The sequence below is a fragment of the Phyllobates terribilis genome, unplaced genomic scaffold, assembly GCF_046119375.1.
Source record: "Phyllobates terribilis strain yellow unplaced genomic scaffold, ASM4611937v1 Scaffold_3__8_contigs__length_932513732, whole genome shotgun sequence".
Classification (NCBI taxonomy): Eukaryota; Metazoa; Chordata; class Amphibia; order Anura; family Dendrobatidae; genus Phyllobates; species Phyllobates terribilis.
Window position 1 is genome coordinate 316,748,415 of NW_027362763.1, and position 22,054 is coordinate 316,770,468.

Here is a 22,054-nt window from a genome sequence, read left to right on the forward strand (position 1 = left end):
TTTACTTCTGGAAGTGCGGTTTATGCAGGATAATAAAACTGCCTTGGTCATTTTAAAGAGACAGTGTCCCGTGCCTACCTCTAACACAGCTAAGTGAGTACCAAACCCTACAGTCCATATAGACAGCTTAGGATGGTTGATCTTACTAACAGATTCCCTTTAAACTTATGTATTAAAAAAAAAATAAATAGTATGAGTGTATATACAGGGAGAGTCTATGGTTTGACATTTATGTGATCATTTGCACTCCAACACAATATAGATCATTAGGTGTATTATAAAACAAAATTATAGACAAACGATTGAAAAAACAAATATGAAATAATATCAATAATAAGACATATTCAACAATAAAATGATGAATTAAGTGATACAGACTGTGAAGGAAATTAGTTTTCCACTCTGGAAACACTTTCTACTGAACACAGTCTACAGGGCTTTTGTGACGGAAGATATTACTCACAGCCAAGCCGTGAGGCTGGGTAGTCAAGAGGTCTGGGGTCAGGTACTAAGAGGGCTCGTCATAAGCAAAAGGGGTAAGGCAAAGACGTAGTCAGGTCACAGTCCGAGGTCAGAATTCCAGAAAGGTAGCAGATCAAGACAAAGGGGCTAGGCAAACAAATGGTCAGAGGCAACGTCCAAAGTCAGGCAGCAATAGATCAGAGACAGAACACTAAAGTACAAGGCAAACATGCACCACTGAGCTAAGGCTACAAATGGCAGTAATCAGAGGCAGACAACCAGCTAAATAGACAGGGAATCACTTAGAACAGGAAACCCATGTAGGAAATACAGCATGCACCGGCAGTGACAGGACGACTGGACTGTCACTCACTATACTGACAGCTCAGCAAGCCCCTGCCCCAGATTGGACAGCTGAGCTGCCACTAACCACACTGAGTGAAGGAATTGTGACAGTTTTCATTGCTAAAGATACAGATATCTGTGCCATGTGGCTAAGGATGTGTGCGCATACTGCTGCTTGCCGCACTGATCCCCTGCAGTGAGATAATGGCTGCATGATTATGTTTCACAAAACAAACGCCCATTGGCCTGCCGTGGGTGCACAAATTTTCTGCTGCATGGCAATTGATGACGTCCTACAAAAAATGTAAGGAGAAACCTGCACCGAAAAATTATAAAAATAAAAAAATATTATTATTGGGTCATTTAATAAAAATAAAAATTATTATTATTTTTATTTTGAAATCACCCAATACATTTCTTATTCTTTATCATTTTTCGATGTTGATCTCTCCTTACATTTTTTGTGGTTACACAGCGGGGTTGCTAGCCTTGCATTTTTTCCGTGCTTTGATGTTTGTATGTTTGTATCCCGTATTCCGACATCAACAATGGTGAGTTGATAATCTGCTTTTCTGTTTTTGCACGATGAAGTCCTAGTTTCATCCTAGTGCTGTCCTTTTTACACTGGTTATTTGATAGGAGATACTTGAGAAACCTCCATCAGTTTTTTGTAGCATATGATAAAAACTGACGAAGTCTGCACTGGAGACAAAATCTGTAGGAGGAAGATGGAATCCCCAAAATTGTATTATAAAATGAATAGCGGCATCTTATAGCATTGTTCAGGTAGCCTGTCCATTCGACAATGCAAATTACATTAAGAAAAAAATTGTGATATGTCCTCGCTAAAGTTACATAAATGACTTGTTAAGTACTCACATGAATATGTGAGAAGCGGAGGCACTAACACATCTTAGTTAGATATTATTCAAGGCTGCGCACCTACTGATGGTTGCGAGGCAGTGTGAACTCTGAGTTGTGGATTTAATTATAATTTACATGAAAAGAACCAAGTAGATTTAAAGGAATTATCCAGGACTATATTATCTTTTTACTATGGGCCTAAAAATTAACAGACAGGTAGTTGATACCTACCTGCCTGTTGTGAATGGCGCCTGCTCCATGTAATCAAAAAAAAAAAAAATGAGCCGGACTATAAGCTGGTATACGTGCAATGTGTAAGAGCACTGCAGCTATTTCACAGACAAAACGCAAGAAAAAAAACTAAAAAAACCCAAAATGATCATATACCCTACAGCAAGTAAATGAATAGTAATAGTACATGTAAATAACATAGGTTACCATGTGTCAAACGACATCAATGTGGACAAGGGCAGAGCAGGATTGGGCTATGACTGAGACACCCATCCATGAGACGTTCTTTGACACATGGGAAGGTTTTAATAGTAGAGACAGGTTAGGACCGTCCCAATAGGTACACCTTGTCGTGGTTGGATGGCTTTTATAATCAAAATAGCATTAACTAAGTTTTGTTCAGTTTTGAGTTTTGTCCATGTAAACAAAGCAGCTGTTCATCTTCTGGGCTGATCTGTCAATGTCATGCTGATTTACAGCTGGCCTCCCACAGTTAGGCAGCTGGCTGTCAATCAGCATGATGCAGACAGTCACGCACCGTCAGCCGAGCGCTTTACAGACATTATCGGCCCTGTCCCCATTAGAGCTCACAATCTAGATTCCCTATCAGTATGTCTTTGGAGTGTGGGATGAGACCGGAGAACCCGGAGGAAACCCACGCAAACACGCAAGAACATACAACCTTCTTGCAGTTGTTGTCCTTGGTGGGATGTGCCCCAGGACCCCAGCGCTGCAAGGCTGCAGTGCTAATCACTGAGCCACTATAGTGCCCCATTGTAGTGTGATTTACACCACATCTGATGCACAATTATGATGAACTTGAATGGTGGGCTTAGATATGACCCATTACAGCTCCATCCCCTTTGGAGGTTTTCGCCAGGACAACTTCAGGTTGCGACATTTCTGTAAAAAAAACTCTTTGAAGAATCTGAGCCTTTGTGTCTCGGTTGCAAATTCTGCCCTGATTAATTTCATAATATGTCTTCATAAGGATTTTAGCTCCATTTTCCTGACACAAAGCTCCTTCTAATACCTCAAATAAGGGGTCAAATAAAACTAGCGCTGTGCACCGGCACAGGATAACTCTGAGGCTACGGAAATTAGTTATCTATTCCTACTCTTACTGTGAAACGCTGAGCATTTCCAAGAAACACCAGTTTGATAAATTCCTAGATGGGAAATACCATTCGCTGCAATATGGGGTTTTGCCGCAGCCGTACACCCTTTCAATATGTCATAGGCGCAGCATGTCACACGTGCAGAGTGATTTTTCAGTAAGCGTTGGCTTCCATATTTGAACAACATGTTTGCTAAAGTATTTTCCACTTCTCAGCAGTAGCGGGAAGCCTTGCTGTGTATGGCTAGGAATTTAACCCATTGCTGGCAGTAACGTTCTCTGCATCTACTACATACCTTGCATGATTAGCATGGTCACTGAAGTGCAGCGTCCTTGTGGGGATACTGCGGCAGGTCCTAGCAGCCAGCATTCTCTATCACTTACTTTCACCTTGACTCCTATAAAAAGAAATAAAGCAATTTCTCCTTTATCTGATGTAGATACTGTAATTGCTCAGTAGCACATAGGTCCTCAGAAAGTAGGAAATCCAGACAATAAAGCTTATCTGTCAGATTAAATGTATTGCTACTTATCAAACCTTACTCAATAGGCTCCCATCCTGGGGTAACGCTTGTAATATTATCATAGGACTAGAATTATGTGAAGCCCCTCGTACACTAAAGATAGCTGCCAGCCGAATGATGATCTGGCTGATTGTTCGGCTGGCAACTATCTCCCCCCGACTCTCCCATTCACAGGCGCTCTCGCTCCGCTCCTGTACTCTCTAGGAGAGACACTGTCTTATAGCTCTGGTGGCAGCTTATCTCTTAGAGAGCAAAGAGATCATTAGTCTGAAATTGGACATGCCAAATCCTTATCTCCAACACACATTAGACTGTCAACTGTCAATATCAGCCGACTTTAGTGTAATGTGTATGCGGCCTTAAAGGGGTATTCCCATCTCCAAGATCCTATCCCAATATTTAGTAGGTGTAATAATAATAATATTAGCAAATATCTCCAATTAGAAATGTAGTGTATTTTTTTCTGATTCGCTATCTCTCTTTTCTCATGAGCAGGCATCACAGGACCTTAGGTATCCATGGTTACGACCACTGATAAAGTCACAGTTAGCTAGTTGCTAGTGGTCGTAACCATGGATACCTAAGGTCCTGCAATGCCTGCACATGAGGAATCAAAAATACTATACTACATTTCTAATTGGAGGTATTTGCTAATATTATTATTATTACACCTACTACATATTGGGATATGATATGGGAGATGGGAATACCCCTTTAAGGTATATTGCCTGAAAAAGGTCACTCTAGCTTTCAACCATGTTTCTCCTGTGTATTGCTGACTACAGTGGTTGTGTCAGGAGGACAGCCATCTATTCCTGGCATAATCCAGCGCAGGAAATATGTGGTGATCCGTAAAATTAATAGAATTCTGTAAATTCTTGTCAGGTCACAGACTTATAATTTCCTATAAGACTTGAGCCTACTGGTTTGGGTCACGAGACCAGCAGTCAGGTTAGGAATAGTGGGCACGATAACGACAAGAAAATACAGATGTTACAAGGATGAACAAACATGGTTTTTAAAGGGGTGTCTCACTGTGATGATATTGATGACCAATCCATAGGATAAATAATCAATATCAGATGGGTGGGGATCTGACATCAGACACCCCACTGCTGCGTAGGGATCTGCTCCACGGGCAGCCGGATATAAACAATTGCGGAGCTGAACAGTATAGCTCGATCAAAGCTCTGTCAACTGTTTATTGGTCACTACCAGGAACTGCAGACCTACATTCACTTGAATAGGAGCTAATCTGCAGTAGCCGGCAGCGGCCACTAGACAGTTGACTGTGCCATACATCCAGGTGCCGCCAGAGCCAAGAACAGCTAACCACGGTCAGGCTTCTGACCCCCACCGATCTGATATTGATGACTTATCAATCCGTAGATCATAAATAAGGATAGGTCATCAGTATCATAGATTATAATTAACATGAGATTATTTTTAGATATATGGTGCTATATTATAATAAAACAGGAGGGACTTCAAAGAGCTCATCCACACAAAAATGGGATTCAGAGGAACCCCTGACGGGCCATAGACTCTCAATGACACAAACTCCGAACATGTCCGTTTGGTCAGACAGGCACAGAAACATAGCCTGTAATACTTCTATGCTGGTCTGAACAAAAGGACACAATGAGAAATGGGGTCTAATCTACGGCCCCCGATTCAGACGGAATCACCCAAACGTACCCCAGAACAGAAAGGCCCTTTACCATGGGACAATCCTTCTTGGCAGAATACATGTACTGTACATATGAAATCGGAGGGAGCAAAACTAAATTTCCCTTCTGCCGTATTCATATGGAATCTATGGGACCTTATGACAGCCCTGTATGACGCAGAGCCGAAATACAGCCGCAAATACAACATCAATCAGATGTTTGGGCACCAGATGTCCCACAATGGAGATTTTGAGGAATTTAAAATATTGCATTAAAAATCTAGTCTTTGATTAAATAAAATAAACATATACTTTATATATATTAGTAACAGTTTTAAGGGAATGCACCAATTAAAACAAAACGGTGTCGCGATGTGACTCCAGCATGTGTGTGTATACATGTACCATTGTGGAGTAAGGGGAAGAATAACCCCATGGTATCAGTGTGAACGTGCCCTTAGAGGGGCTCTGAGCAGTGCTGAGCCTCACTGTAAACTGACTGCTCTTCTGCCCTTTCCCAGCTGATTCATCGGTGTAATCAATGAATGAATGTGAGATCGTGGGCAGCGCCACGTCGTGCCACACACCGTGTGCTGAAATGCCAGCAGTGCCAGGATCAGTAATGGAGGCAGCTGCTGCAGTGCATGTGTTAGAAGTACAGTATATGTGATATATCCACAGAGCTCCCATATAGACCACTGCACTGCTCCTACACATATGGGCACGGGTGGGTAGAGAAGTCCCCATACAGACCTGCTGAGCTCAGGCTGCAGCTTGAAGCTGCCCTTGACTTCCACAGTGGAGGGTGTGAGGAGAGGAGGAGGCAGCTTTTCCCTCGGAAGTCATCTGCTCTGTCTCCGGCTCCTCCTTTCTGTATGAGCTCAGAGCTGCCAGCTGGAGCCTGGATGTTGAGCAAGAACAGAGGGATGGCAGTGCCAGCTTCCAGCCTGAGGACAGCCCTGCTGGTGCTCCTGTCTCTGGGGCTCACACTGGCCCTGGGGCTGCTGCTCCCTGAGGCTCTCAAGCTGCTGTTCTCAGCTCTGGGCTTTCCCTGTGATAATGCCTCACATGCCATTGTCTTGGTGTACTTTGTGTTCATGCTGTTTGTGGCCATGCCAGCCTTACCAAGGGGCACTGTACCAGTAAGTAATACCACCATTCATTGTTATTGCCTCCTATAAAAGCAGCCAGTTGCTTCACAGTATGTACCAGTATATAGTAGTCCATTATTTAGTGGGGGGCTCAGGTTACAGGTAGGTAGTAGTGTATGTGATGTGCTGTGTTCCTGGAGGTGAGAGCTGTATCAGTGCATGGACACAAAGCATGCACTAAGTTATAAAATATTTATCTCTGCATGCATTACTACTGGATAGATAATAATCCAAACTTGAGGTTCTTAGAGCACATTTTGATTAAATTGTATGAGCCCATTTTCCCCGGTAAAGTGACCTCTTCTGGTGGGACCCTACACTAAAGAGCCGGACATCTCTTAGGGATAAGCCCCCAAAACATCTCTGGAAAGGTAGGATCCAGCTAATTTCTACACTAATATGATTCAATATCCACATTATATCTGTGTATTCAGTGCCCTGATAGACCTCGGTGCCTGCAGAGTGCTGCTGCATCTTCTGATTTCGCTTTACAGCCACAACAGCGGCCTCCTACAGTCATTTCACTTTGTATGGATGTACAGTCTATGGCTAGTTTTAAATGACTGTATTTTCTGTGGAAACAGACCAAAAATTGACCCAATGTTAAGCTGCATTTACATTGAAAGATTAGTGTATACGAGCCTTGTGTAAGAACACTCATTCCACAATAGTCTTTCAGTGTAAACTGGCTGCCGATCACCCGATGAACAAGCAAAACACTCTTTCATCCGGTGAAATTATTTTTTGTGCAGTGCAAGAGATCGTGGTCCTCGGCAGTGCATTGTCCTACGGCAACGTGACCCGCACTGCTGAGAACTATGGCAGCCTGTGTGTACTGAGCAATGTATTGTAGCTTAGGGTGGTCTTCATGTGCACACAGGGTATTACTCTATGTGCTATTGCAGAGGGGCTATTTTTTTACATGGTCCTCATCCTCACATTTCATGGACCAGACGAGTCCATGTAAATAGCAGGCAGTTCCTATGTTGATTCATTATGCAATTTGCTAACGTGACTGTTCTGAGTTTTACAACAGCCGTCTGAACTTAGCCCAAGGCCAAGTCCTCACTCTGACAGTGTTTCACGTGGATGCACTAAGTTCAAGAAGGGGAGGTAAAAGTGAAATGGAGTACAAAGCCACTGACACTGGTACCTGTTAAGAGTTCACTGTACACTCCACTAGGATTTGCCTGTGCCATTTATTGTTCATTACTTACACAGTGGTGTAGAAAATAAGAAAAGTTCATCTGCAAGGCAACAGTATTCCAGTTTTGAACCTCTCCGAAATGATCAGAAACTAGGTGCAGCCAGCACCAATTCATTTATTTCCTGATGAGGACTAAATGTCCACACAAAAAAATACAAATCCGTGTCTAATTTTGAACCGTGTCACAGACCAAAATTGCACATTCAAGCCTAAGGGGCCATGAAAAGCTCAGACAGCACTCAGATTCCATCCTAAGGGCAAAGACCGACTGCCGTGTAACTCGTACGAGGATCACATCACACTGCACGGACTGGCCGGCACCTCTCCTAACCTGAACATGACATGATGTATTTCTATGCAGCTGTCACACTCAGGTCAGGAGAGGTGCCGGCCAGTACGAGGTTTACGATGCGATACTCGTAAAGAAATAGGGCAGTGTGTCTCTGCCCTAAGTCACATCCTGTCAGTTTGTTCACAGACTGTTAGAAAAGAGGACTTTGAGAAACCGCCGTCAGTTTTCCTTTCTTGCATATAAGAAAAACTGATGAACCACTGATGGTAAATACTGACACATTGACCAAATATTTATGAATATCTGATGCAGAACACTGATGGAAGACGGTATATTTTTTACTGTAAGAGATACACTGTGTTAATGTTCATGCACTGGGTTTAAAAAGCTCCCAGCAGATATTGTACATTTTCAGTTCTTCTGTCTTCCATCTTCTCAGTATGTGCCTGCCTTTAACTGTAAAAATAATCATTTTAAGATTCGAAGAGGTTGTCCATTATCAATAAAATGGGAAATAACAAATGGATCGCTGAGGTTATGACCTTTGGGACCTCTACCGACCTGAGAGTGGGCCTCTGCAGTGCCTTTTCTGAATGGGCCGGAGAACAAGCATGGGCGCCTTCACGACAGTCATTCTCTATAGGACTGCTGGAAACTGCAGAGCCCTCGGCTATCTCTGCCACCCTCGATAGAGAATGAGTAGAGTGGAGGTGCGCATGCTCGACCTCCGCTCCATTCAGAAGGACTTTACCCAAGTTGCTTTGAAGCTAAAGAGCCAAAAACAGTTGTGAAAGTATCAAAACTGATAAATCATTTACTTATCCTAAACTCATTTTAGTATTGCTGGAAATAATATTGTACCAGAGGACTTAGCAGGTCAAGACTTTGTTATTGTGTTACACAGACCACGTCAGGGCTACGTGTAAGAAAATGTCTTTAAAAAGTGTCATATACGGATGAAGTTGTGTCACATTGTACGAGATACAGTACATGCCACACATGAGACGGCTATGACAGCTATTTGCTATTGTTCATTTTAGCTACATTGTTTGGACTGAATATTGCAAACATTTTTATCTCTACAGTACATACCACAATAATCCACCTACGCATTACACAGACAGCCCATGCAGTCCAAGGGACACTACGTAATGCTATATTGTCCCTAAGGTGGCGCTGCAGAAGGATTGCTTGCTAGGGGTCCCATTATTTAGATATCTTGGGATCAATCCCTCCCCCTGCTTTTTTTTTAAAGTTAAGGCCACGTTCACACGTTCAGTATTTTACATCAGTATTTGTAAGTCAAAACCAGGAGTGGAACAATCAGAGGAAAAGTATAATAGAAACACGTCACCACTTCTGTATATTTTACCCATTACTGGTATGGGCTTACAAATACTAACGTAAAAAACTCACCAAATACTCAATGTGTGCACTTTGCCTTACATAAAAAAGGTATTGTTCAAAGTGAACAACCCACTTAAAGGGAATCTTTCACAAGGGTAATGTTTCCCTATTTGAAGGGAATCTGTGTTATTACAGAAACTGTGTTTCTAGACGGGGTTACTAGGTGTCTTGCAATTATTTCCATAAAGGCACCCTTTATTAAGTGAGGTGAAAACCCTCCCTTCCTCCCACATTTGATTGCCCAACTATCCGTATTTGGTCAGTATTTTTTCTTAGGAGTGAAAGACAAAACCAGATGAAGAACTACCAGAAAAAAGGTAGAATAGAAACAAGTCACCAATTCTGGATTTATCACCCACTCCTGGTTTTGACTCCCACTCCTGAGAAAAAATACTGACCGAATACTGACCGAATACTGATAGTGGGGCCGTGGCCTTAGACTGTACATAAGAGAAAAGCTGTCAGTCCACTGTGGTTTGGTGGGATACTACATTATCATCTATCAGTGCAGTACTGAAAGGTATTTGTGCATTTCCACCTGACGATCCAGGCCGTTAAAGGATCGCCGGTCAGCTACACAAAAGCCAATTGGCGGTTGCTTACCAGCCTGTTCACATAGGGTACACCAACACATCTCCTGCCTACAAAAAAACGACATGCTGCTGATTACAATTATTTTTTAAGCCTGCTTCAAAATCTTCGCACTCAACCAATGTGCACCTTGCTTGTTCGTCGGGTGATTTCTAGCTTGTTTAAACAGGCTAATAAATTGCGTAAGAGCATTCCAACAAATGATTGTTCCCAGATTAATGGCCTGTCTAAATGGGCTTCAATGAATGAATACATCATTAATCATAATTAGTAGTGTAAAACTGTCAGGATAATTCTGTTTGATGGAAAAATCTTTGATTATATGTCATTGTAAGATTACTGAGCTTACTTTGGGGAGCGCACCTTGTATGTAGTGTATACAGTAGATTATATGTAATAATTAGTGATGAGCGAGTGTGCTCGTTTAACCCTTTAAATGAGCATGCTCAGGTACTCGCCGAGTATTTTGGTGTGCTCGGCATTTCAGTTTCAGCCGCCGTGGCTGCATGTGTCACGGCTGTTACACAGCTGTGACACATGTAGGGATTGCCTGACAAACAGGCAATCCTTACGTGTGTCACAGCTGTGTAACAGCTGTGACACATGCAGCTGCTGAAACTGAGCTGCCGAGCATGCCGAAACTGCTCGGCAAGTACCCGAGCGTGCTCGTTTAAAGAGTTAAACGAGCATGCTCGCTCACCACTAGTAATAATCTATTATTTCTATATATAATTCTATACTGTTACAATGATGGTATTTTTGTCTCCCAGACTCAAGGCAAAGCTGTGATGATCACCGGCTGCGACTCTGGCTTCGGACTAGCCTTGGCAAAACATTTATATAATTTAGGGTTTACAGTATTTGCAGGTTGTTTATTAAAGGTGAGTGATATCCTCCATTGTCATGCTACAAAATGATTATGATGGCTTTGTAAAGTTCTTTGCTCCATTTGACCTTTGTGGGTTGGTTGGGCATCGGCACTATTGGGTCCATGTGTCCTGTAGCATATTTATGCAGTATATTGTGTACATTTGAAGATCTTTTGGTCCAAGAAAAATAAAAGTTGATCGGCACATCCAAAACAATAGATAAAATCTTCAAATTTTATTCCATATTGTTAAACTAAAATCCACATGTTGGTGATAGAATAAACACTCTAACGAGGCCATGGCCCCAGTATCAGTATTTGGTCAGTATTCGGTCAGTATTTTTTCTCAGGATTGGGAGCCAAAACCAGGTGAGGAACAATCACAGAAAAAGGTATAATAGAGACAAGTCACCAATTCTGCATTTATCACCCACTCCTGGTTTTGTCTCCCACTCTTGAGAAAAAATACTGACCGAATACTGATAGTGGGGCCGTAGCCTTGGAGTGTTTTTCCATCACCAATATATGGATTTTAATTGTTTTACAAATACTGATTAAAATTTGAAGATTTTATCTATTTTTTTAGATGTGCCAATCAAGTTTATTTTCTGGTGGTAGGCAGCATTTGGAATGGCACCCATGGCACATAAAGGACAGATTTCATCATTCATTACACAGTGAGCGATTTATTCAAGATCTTTTGGCTTCTTCATCTTTAAGAAAAGAAACTGCTTTTGCATTGTGCCACCCTGTCACGCACCATGCGGCTTCTGTTATCTCTGGCTATGTATTCTCTATGTAAGCAGTCTGTGCAGACTTCCATAGGAGATTCGTGTGTAGTATGTAGATGTTGTCATGTACCCAGTTAATTAGACGAGAAAACTGCTCGAGCAGGGAAAGATAAAATGAGTCTTTGTAAAGCTGCCGCTCCGGTAATCAGAAGAAGCTTTGTAAATGCCTCCATGCTTACGGATTAGTTTCTGGGAATTATAAGTCCAGCATTTTTTGGTGCTTATCGTTTTTGCTAACTATGGGGCAAATCTCTTATTAAAAAAAAAAAAGAAAGAAATGTAATGACACTTGTATGTTCCTATGAGATTTACAAAAGGTGCTACTGTAGATGTACTGCTAACAGGAGGTAAGCAATCCATTCACAGTGTTTCTAGGAGAGGACACCATTGTAATATCCTGCTATGTCATTTGCATGTAATATGGCAGAATTTATTTTTCATTCATTCTTGTGGAAAAACAGATTTGTATTCATTGTTGCATTTGTGCATGATGCATTTTACACATGCAAAAGATCAGCATGTAATGAGTACTCATTGATGATATAGCATGTCAGTTGGCGTCCATTTACATGCAGCAATTGTCTCTGTGCAATCTGTATGGGGATGAACAATCATTACTGCAGTTTTTCGCAGCAATACAGCTGCCATTTTCTCAGCAGCGCACACCCTGCTTCTTCACTCAGGGCAATAATCAGAACAAACATTCCTGAAAACACTCATTTGCCAAGAATTAACTTAAGGCTGTGTGCCCACGATGCGTTTTTTAATCGTTTTCGCAGCGGCAAAAACGCTGCAGAAACGCTTAAAAAACGCATGGTAGAAGGCCTGCCATGTTCCCCAATGATAATCCGCATGTGCTGTGCACATGCTGCGGAAATTTCCGCTGCGGATTATCATTGCGGAAAAAAACGCAGCACTACCAATTATTTTGCACAAGTGCTGCTTTTTCGCCGCCATTGACTTGCATTGGAACGCATGGATTCCGCATCACTGTATATGTAGATGCGCATTCCATGCGTTTCAATGTGCGGATGGTACCCAGGTCTAGAGAAGAGGAGACTCTCCTCCGGACCCAGGTACCATAGAAAACTGTAAAAAAAAAAAAAAAAAAGAATAAAATAAAAAATAAATATATACTTACCTTCTGGCGGCCCCCGATGCGCTCCTCCTCTCATGCCGGCAGTTCGCGATGGACTGAAGGACCTGCACTGACGTCATAGTCATGTGACGGGTCACGCGACGCTGATGTCGGCAGGTCCTTCAGTGTAACGCGATCTGCCGGCAGCCGGGACGGTGAAGCAAGACACCGGGGGCCATCAGAAGGTAAGTATAGATTTATTTTTTATTTTTTCACATTCTCTCGGGTCACACTATATAAAACCATGCTGTTTGCATGGATTTATATAGTGTGACCAAGTTGACAAGCACTTTCCAAGTGATGCTAAAATCGCTTGGAAAGTGCTTGTCAACCAGCATACGGAAATGCAAGTGAAGAACTCTTCACATCCGCATGTCCCTGGCAGGAAAAACGCATGTACAATCCGCATGTACAATCCGCATGCATTTTTTCTGCCAGGGGAGATGCAGAAATGCTCAGGAAAAATCCGGAGCATTTCTGCATTGTGGGCACATAACCTAAAAGTCGATGTATGGCTGTGTGCCCACGATGCATTTTTTAAGCGTTTCCGCAGCGGCGAAAACGCTGCAGAAACGCTTATAAAACACATGGTAGAAGGTCTGCCATGTTCCCCAATGATAATCCGCATGTGCTGTGCACATGCTACGGAAATTTCCGCTGCGGATTATCATAACGGGAAAAAACGCAGCACTACCAATTATTTTGCACAAGCGCTGCGTTTTCACCGCCATTGACTTGCATTGGAACGCATGGATTCCGCATCACTGTATATGTAGATGCGCATTACATGCGTTCCAATGTGCGGATGGTACCCGGGTGTGAAGGACAGGAGATTCTCCTCCGGACCCGGGTACCATAGTACCTGTGAAAAAAAGAATAAAATAAAAAATAAATGTTATATTTACCTTCTGACGGCCCCCGCTCTCCTTGTCTTCACTTGCCGGCAGATCGCGATGGACTGAAGGACCTGCGCTGACGTCATAGTCATGTGACGGGTCACGCGATGCTGACGTCGGCAGGTCCTTCAGTGTACCGCGATCTGCCGACAAGGGAGAACGGAGGGAAACAAGACTGCGGGGGTCATCGGAAGGTAAGTATAGATTTATTTTTTTATTTTTAAACATTCTACGGTAACACTATATAAATCCATGCCGGTTGCATGGATTTATATAGTGTGACCAAGTTGACAAGCACTTTCCAAGTGATGCTAAAATCGCTTGGAAAGCGCTTGCATGTGAAGAACGCTTCACATCCGCAAGTCCCTGGCAGGAAAAACGCATGTACAATCCGCATGCGTTTTTTCTGCCAGGAGAGATGCAGAAACGCTCAGGAAAAATCCGGAGCATTTCTGCATCGTGGGCACATAGCCTATAAGGGCCTTTATTACCAGGGCCAGCGTCAGCACCCGTGCACCCAGGCAAGTGCCGGGGCCCTGAGCAGGTGGGGGGGCCCACTCGCTGTCGGGCTCTCCGCCGCGCTATGGGACCCGTGAGTGGAGGAAAGCGGTGTCGGCGCCCGCTCCCCCCCGCTTGCTCAGGGCCCCGGCACAATACTTACCTCTCCCTGTGCCTCCGCAGCAGCTCCAGTCTCTTACGCGTACTCTGACTGTGACGTCTCAGGTCAGAGGGCGCAGTGACGTCTTTCCACCGCGCTCTCTCCTGAGCCGTCACAGCGCAGAGTGGGAAGACGCCGGCGACGCTGGAGACCAGAGCAGCGGCAGCAGATGAGAAGTGAGGTGAGTATTTGATTTTTTTTTTTTAATGTATGGAGGCGTGGGGCATTATAAGGGGGAGGGGAACAAGTGACATCCTGCATGGGGCATTATAAGGGAGGGGGTGTGTGACATCCTGCATGGGGCATTAAAAGGGGGGAGTGACATACTGCATGGGGCATATCCTGCATGGGGCATTATATGGGGGGGGAGTGACATCCTGCATGGGGCATTAAAAGGGGGGAGTGACATCCTGCATGGGGCATTAAAAGGGGGGAGTGACATCCTGCATGGGGCATTAAAAGGGGGGGTGACATCCTGCATGGGGCATTATATGGGGGGGGGGTAACATCCTGCATGGGGCATTATAAGGGGGGGTAACATTCTGCATGGGGCATTATAAGGGGGGTGACATCCTTCATGGGGCATTATAAGGGGGGGTGACATTCTGCATGGGACATTATAAGGGGGGGGTGACATCCTGCATGGGGCATTATACGGGGGGGTGACATCCTGCATGGGGCATTATGTGGGGGGAACAGCCTGCATGAGGCATTATGTGGGGACACAGCCTGCATGGAGCGTTATATGGAGGCCAGTATTCTGTATGGAGCATTATAAGGGGGCCAGTATCCTGTATGGAGCGTTATATGGGGGCCAGTATCCTGTATGGAGCTTTATAAGGGGGCCAGTATCCTGTATGGAGCGTTATATGGGGGCCAGTATCCTGTATGGAGCATTTTATGGGGCCCAGTATTCTGTATGGAGCGATTCGCCGGTTTCTGAGCTATTGTGGAATTTACAATAGATATCGGTCATGTAATGTAAGAAGTGAAATCTTTGGCATTGTACTATATATATATATATATATATATATATATATATATATATATAATATTTCTCTGCGGTATCTGTGCATCATGAATCGTGGTATGTGTTAAAGGGGCCCACTGAGACTCTTTCGCCCAGGGCCCACAAAAACCTGAAGCCGGCCCTGTTTATTACCCAAGAAATTGGCCAATATGTTGACCTGGCACATGAATGTTTGCGATAGTAGTTGAATGACCCAAAGGCTCTTTCAATTTTCCTTGTGGAATTTACTCTATCACCCTGACTTGTAGATTAGAAGACTTTCCCTATACTACAGATAAGGAAATCAATATGGCATAACAAGGCAAACTTTTTCAATTTAAGCCATTAGGGCTCATTCAGGCGTCCTTTTTTTCATGTACGAGAAAAACGGTTCTAATTTCACCAGTGATTTATTTCGGATTTTCATCAGAGTGTCATCCCAGTGGTGTCCGAGTTTCCTTAGTTATTCTTGGATGAGAAAATAAAGAGTTTCTCCATCTTCTTCTATCTAGCAGTCTTTGAAAAGCAGACCTCACTCGGATGGCATTTGAGTGCTGTCCGACTTTTTTTCACGGACCCAAAGACTCACATTGTCGATTTTGATTGGATACTCGGATCAATATCTGACATGTCTTTGTGATTTTGTGCAAGCCACTCGATCGTAAAGAATAAAAATTGGATATGTGAACAGCCCCATAGACTATACTAGGTACAAGTGCTATCTGTAAAAAACACAGGACAGAACTTGTACATGAAAAATGGACGTCTGACTGAGCCTTAAAGGGAACCTGCCAAGTGAAAAAACGCTATTAACCTATAGATTTAGAGTTAATAAAATTCTGAACCTGCCCGACGCCCAAACTTTGAGCCTCACTGCTGGGAAGAAATGAATTTTATTCCTCCCGGCAGCGTTCGGCGTTCAGTCACCGATCTGTGTATAGAGAGCAGCGGCTGTAACCACGCCCCTGGCATTGGGGCTGGCGGTCAGTCAGAGCCTGGGCGCGGTTACAGCTGCCGCTCTCTATACATAGAGTGGTGACTGAACCTGCGCCGTCCCTGTGACTGAAAGCCAAACACTGCCGGAAGGAATAAAATTAATTTCCTCCCGGCACTGGGGCTCAGAGTGCGGGCATTGGACAGGTTCAGAACGCTATTAACCTGCAGATTAACCCCATATCTGTAAGTTAAAGAGGTTATCCACTACTATTAACAATGCCCCCATCGATTTAAACTGTGGAAATAAGCATTTTTGTAAATATCTTCCGTGGTTATTGTTGCCTGTGAGCGGCGCTATCACTGACCACTCACCAGGCATCATGTGACCCCGGCTGCAGCCGGCTCTGACAGTTGCTGATGTCACATCAAGTTCCTGCTGCAGCAGGACGTGACCCAGTGACGCACTCCCCCCTGATTGATGGGCTGTTGGCGGGGTTCCACCGCACGTCACAGCCCAGCATCCACCGTGCGCTTTCTCTCTCCTCTGCATTCATTGGGAAAGCGCGCGATGGAAAGTGGTTGGGATGTACAGAAATCTCATGCCCGCTGGGCTTTTTTTTACTTTAAGGCAGTGTAAACTGACCTGTGGTGTGTTTTTGAAATCTGCAACATGTCAATGTCTTTTGCAGTAAATATTGCTTTTATTTGCCGATTTTCCCCATAGACTTGAATGAAATTAGTAAAATCCACAACTAAAAAGTGCATTTGTGTTTTTATTGAATTTCTGCAGCGGAAATACAGTAAAACATGTGCAATCCAGATGACATGACTATCATTTTTTTTTCGGTTTTAGCAAAGCTAAGCAGGGCTCCCACCAGGAATTTCAGGGCCCCATACTGGCAACATTTTCGGGCCCCCTTGAGATTCCACCTCAGCTATGCCTCCACACCTCAAAACTTCCACAGTCACACCCCTCACTCTTGGAAAAAGTCCATTTCTGTACCACGTCCTCACCAATCACACATTAACAGTTCTCATCGAACACCAGATCACATATATAGCCATCAGCTTTTGTTCTGGCCAAAAGATTTTTGAAGCCATCACCACAACAAGGAGACTCTTTTGGCCGGGCCCTACTCTAATCTATTAAACATTTGTTAAAATATCCAGTACTCTTTTTAGGTATATTTTTATTTAGTTTTCTTTAAGAGAATGTGTCATGTACATTTTTTAAAATAACCAATAATACCACATACAAGGAGCAAATACCGCCACACCATGACCAGACCACATATTACCACCACATACTGACCGGATAATACCACATACAGGGACAAATACCATCACACCAAGACTAGACCACATATTACCACCACATAGTAACCAAATGATACGACTTACAAGGAACAAATACCGCCACACCATGACCAGACCACATATTACCGCAATATAGTAACCAAATAATACTACATACAAGGGATAAATACTGTCACACCATGACCAGATCACATATTACCACCACATAGTGATTGAATAATACCACATACTAGGGACAAATACCGTCACACCATGACTGGACCACATATTACCACCACATAGTAACCGAATAATGCCACATACAAATATGAAATACCATACCATAACCTGATCACATATTACCACCACATAGTAACTGAATAATACCACATACAAGGAACAAATACCGCCACACCATTATCAAACCACATATTACCACCACATAGTGACCGAATATTACAATACTGATCATTAATAAAAAGAACACAATACTAATATTACCATAAGTGCCAGTATACAAGGGAGCTCTGTATATAGTGTCGGTGTTCAGGTAATAAAGGGATCATCGGTGACATACACAGGAGCTCTGTATAAAGTGCACAGGTAATACAGTGAACACCAGTGATATTATACACAGGAGCTCTGTATATAGTGTATAGTGTAGGTGTACAGGTAACACACTGATTTACCAGTGACGTCTCTAGTAGAAGTCCTTCACCTTTGTTTTTCTTTTTCATTCAGCGCAGACTGCCATCACTTCTTCCAGCCAGGACTCGCCTCTGCATAAAATAACACAGTTATCTAGAGCACCACTTCCAGAGCACATTCCCCACTTTTTCCCCTTCTTAGCTGAATACCGACGTGCACCCAACATTAATATATCATTAGTTATTATGCAACCCACCATTCCAAATATAAATTGTAATCCACCACTCGCCCCCACTAACTATAAATAGCCACTTTCCCCCACCTAATATATAAATTAGTTAGCACCCATACTCTTTCCACCAATTCAGTCACACTCCTGCAACCTTAACGCCCCCACTCTGTACTACATCATTTGCAGTCCCCCCACTACATCATTTGCATTCCCCCCCACTACATCATTTGCAGTCCCTCTTCCCCCCACTCCATCATTTGCAGTCCCTCGTCCCCTCACTCCATCATTTGCAGTCCCTCGTTCCCCCCTCACTCCATCATTTGCAGTTTCTTGTCCCCCCTCACTCCATCATTTGCAGCCCCCCTCACTCCATAATTTGCAGCCCCCCCTTACACCATCACTTGCAGCCCCCCCAACTCCATCATTTGCAGCCCCCTCCCCTTGCTCCATCATTTGCAGTTCCTTGCCCCCCACTCCATAATTTGCACCCACCCTTACACCATCATCTGCAGTCTCCCCTTACTTTATAATTTGCAGCCCCCCCTCACTCCATGACTTACAGCCCCACCTCACTCCATGACTTGCAGCCCCACCCTCACTCCATGACTTGCAGCCCCATCCTCATTCCATGACTTGCAGCCCCACCCTCACTCCATGACTTGCAGCCCCACCCTCACTCCATAACTTGCAGCACTCCCTCACTCCATGACTTGCAGCCCCCTCCACGGCTTGCAGCCCCCCCCTACTCCATGACTTGCAGCCCTCCCCTACTCCATGACTTGTAGCCCCCCCTCACTCCATGAGTTGCAGCCCCCTCACCTCACTCCATGACTTGCAGGCCCCCCTCACTCCATGATTTGCAGCCCCCCTCCCTCACCTATTTAATTCATTTAAGAAAGAAAAAAAAAGTTTGATCATACTTACCATCATCTGCAGGCACAACATGGCTTCTGCTGTCCTGGCAACACTCTAGGTGCTTTCCTGGAGCTCTACAACTGCTCAGCTCCAGCTCCCTCATAGTTCTCCAGACTTCTCGTCAGGTGATGGCACGTACGCAATGATGTCATCGCGTATGCACCGTCACCTGACCAGAGTCAGGAGAAGTATGAAGGAGCAGGAGCTGCGAACTCCGGGAAAGCACGCAGCGCCCCAGAGCTCGCCACATTATTACACCATGGGGCCTGTTGAACAGAAGCACAAGAGGGGGGGGCCCTCTGTACTGCTGCTCACTGGGCCCCATACAGCAGTAAGGGCAGTAATGCCCTGATGGCGGCCCTGAAGCTAAGTAACCGAATGTATCCAAAATAAAGTAGTTTAATTTAAAACATGACATACCAAAAGTTGACACAAAATAAATGTGAATAAAAGCACTAAAAACACAATAAAAAAACAATCTTATTTAGCTAATTGATGCAGAAATGCTGCTGAAAATCTGCAGCATTAAAAATTCTAAAGTACAAATTTTGGGAACTTTGCCTAACAATCCTAAACAAGCTTATTTTCTTATTAATCTGACAAAATTGATGAAAGCAAAATAATAATAAAATGAGAAAAGATAGGGAGACATCAATATTTACTTATCTATTACAGTTTTTCTTGTGTCATCACATGTAGTTTTCTTTTTGTGACTTTCAGATTTGATTTGTATTATTATGTACTTGCCTGTGTGTTTCTAGGATAAGAATGGTGAAGGTGCTCAGGAGCTGCAAAGTTTCCATTGTAACCGTATGAAGGTGCTGCAGCTGAATGTCAGCAGCCAGGAAGACGTGACACAAGCTGTTGAGTTTGTGACCAAAAACCTAGAAGACCCTGGTAAAGGTACATTCAAATACTTCAGTGGAGAGACTATGGGGAGAATTGAGTAAAATCTCATTCTTCACATTCTTCTAGATGATTTTATGTAATTGAGGCCTAATGTACATAGAATGGAGAGTGAGTGGCAGTGCTCGGAGACAATACTGTACTACATTGGACTACCATACAATGCTGTACGTACGGACAGCGCTATATTTGCTTAGATGGAATGTTTGAAAAATTCTATCATTTATTTTCTTTGAACAGAATGTTAACAGATGTCCCATTTGTATAATTAATGACAGCGATCGTCATAATGTCTGATATTAAAGGAGGCTTTAAAGGGAATCTGTCATTGGGATCAACCCTCCTAAGCCGTCTATATGACCTTGTAGGCAACAGGAAGCTGAATAAAATGATACCTTGATATCTGTGATCTGATGTCTTATTCCAGAGCAATCCATGTTTTCCTCATATGTAAATGAGCTGTTAAGGACTATGGGCTGGACACAGAGCTGCATGAGAACCTGCCTCCAAAGATTATTTTACATGAAAGGGGACGTACCCTAAGACAGCTTTATTATGTAAATGAACTATAAAGTGATCACTATTATTCTACCCATATCGTGAACACTGTAAAAACAAAAAAATCACATCTTGTAAAAGTGGTCAAAATGGTTCAAAGGGAACTTGTCGTCTGATTCATGCTGCTAAAACTGTGGGCAGCATAAATGAGAGCCTGGCTGCACGATTACAGCCGGGTATATTAACATTGAAGCATTTCAGAGAAAATTTAAAGATCCAGCCGGGGGCAACACTGGTCTCTGGCTATGGTCCTCAGCCGGATCTTCAAGGTACATTTTCTCTGAAATGCTTTCACTCTTCCCAGCAGATGATTGACAGGTCTCTCCCTCATGTGTTCATACGGAGAGATTAATCACCTCCAGTGGTGGATCTTAGCCGGAACATTTCAGGGAAAGATATACCTGACTGCCATGGTGCAGTTTGGGCAGCATGAAACAGATGACAGGTTCCCTTTTAAGTTCCCCAAATTAGAACTAATAAAATGCATCCCACATAAAAACTATCCCCAGACATCTCTATTCCAGACCGCGGTCAGAACATGGCAGCTCAAGAAAACAGACTATTTTTTTGTTATGTGGAAAAAAAAAAGGAAAGTCCAGCAACTGCAAAAATCATAAAAACATCACATTTATTAGTAGATTAAAAGAGGAAAAAGGAAAATTTAAAAACCATGATAGTGTAACGGTTCGTTTCCACGGTTCAATTGCTCAGGAAACCAGCCTGAAGTCTCCATGCACCGCACCCTTATTCCAGGCATTTCTCAACCCGGTGAGCTGATGTTTGCTTCATTGTGCTTTTCTATTTTTTTTGTTATGTTTTTAAAATGCAATAATGGTAAAACTATAAAAAATTGGTATTACTATAATCATAATGGTCTGCTGAATAAAGTTAACATGTGATTTATATAGGGTAATGAATGCCATGAAAATGAAACCCCTCAAAAATACAACTCAAGATTTTCCAAAATTGCAAGGGTTTTTTCCAGTTGTCTCTCAAAAAAATTAAAACTTTTTTTTTTCAATGCATTGTTTACCCCAAAATCATGGCATTAAAAAAAACAAAGCTCAAATTCTGACGCTAAAACCCCTTATGAGGCTACATGAAGGGAAAATGTAAGAAGTTATGGGTCTCAGAAGGAGGTGATCAGAAAAAAAAAGCTCCTCCTCCTAAAAGGCAAAAAAAGGTCATTAATACAATTTTTTAAATAATTTTTAGAGGGGCTCCAATGTACTTTTATTTGTCATTCCATCAAAGAAATTAAGAATGAAATGAAGTAACTTGTACGGAAATTGAGCAGTGGCTCGAACCAGAAGAAATCAGGGATTGTAGGGACTGTATCTTGT

General features: G+C 43.1%; 2 protein-coding genes across 2 annotated transcripts in view; one reads left to right on the top strand and one right to left on the bottom strand.

The window, feature by feature from the left end:
* Window positions 1-6,114, bottom strand: part of BDH1 (3-hydroxybutyrate dehydrogenase 1) — a 27,835-nt gene extending 21,721 nt beyond the window's left edge. The window contains exons 1-2 of the mRNA XM_073675040.1: window positions 5,966-6,114; window positions 3,316-3,417 (exon numbers count right to left, since the gene is read on the bottom strand). Of these exons, the coding sequence (XP_073531141.1) occupies window positions 3,316-3,389 (74 nt within the window). The 5' untranslated portion in view covers window positions 3,390-3,417; window positions 5,966-6,114. The remainder of the gene's footprint in view (window positions 1-3,315; window positions 3,418-5,965) is intronic.
* LOC141259301 (D-beta-hydroxybutyrate dehydrogenase, mitochondrial-like) overlaps window positions 6,055-22,054 on the top strand; it is a 29,889-nt gene continuing 13,889 nt past the window's right edge. The window contains exons 1-3 of the mRNA XM_073675039.1: window positions 6,055-6,354; window positions 10,631-10,741; window positions 20,009-20,150. Coding sequence (XP_073531140.1) covers window positions 6,088-6,354; window positions 10,631-10,741; window positions 20,009-20,150 — 520 coding nt within the window. The 5' untranslated portion in view covers window positions 6,055-6,087. The remainder of the gene's footprint in view (window positions 6,355-10,630; window positions 10,742-20,008; window positions 20,151-22,054) is intronic.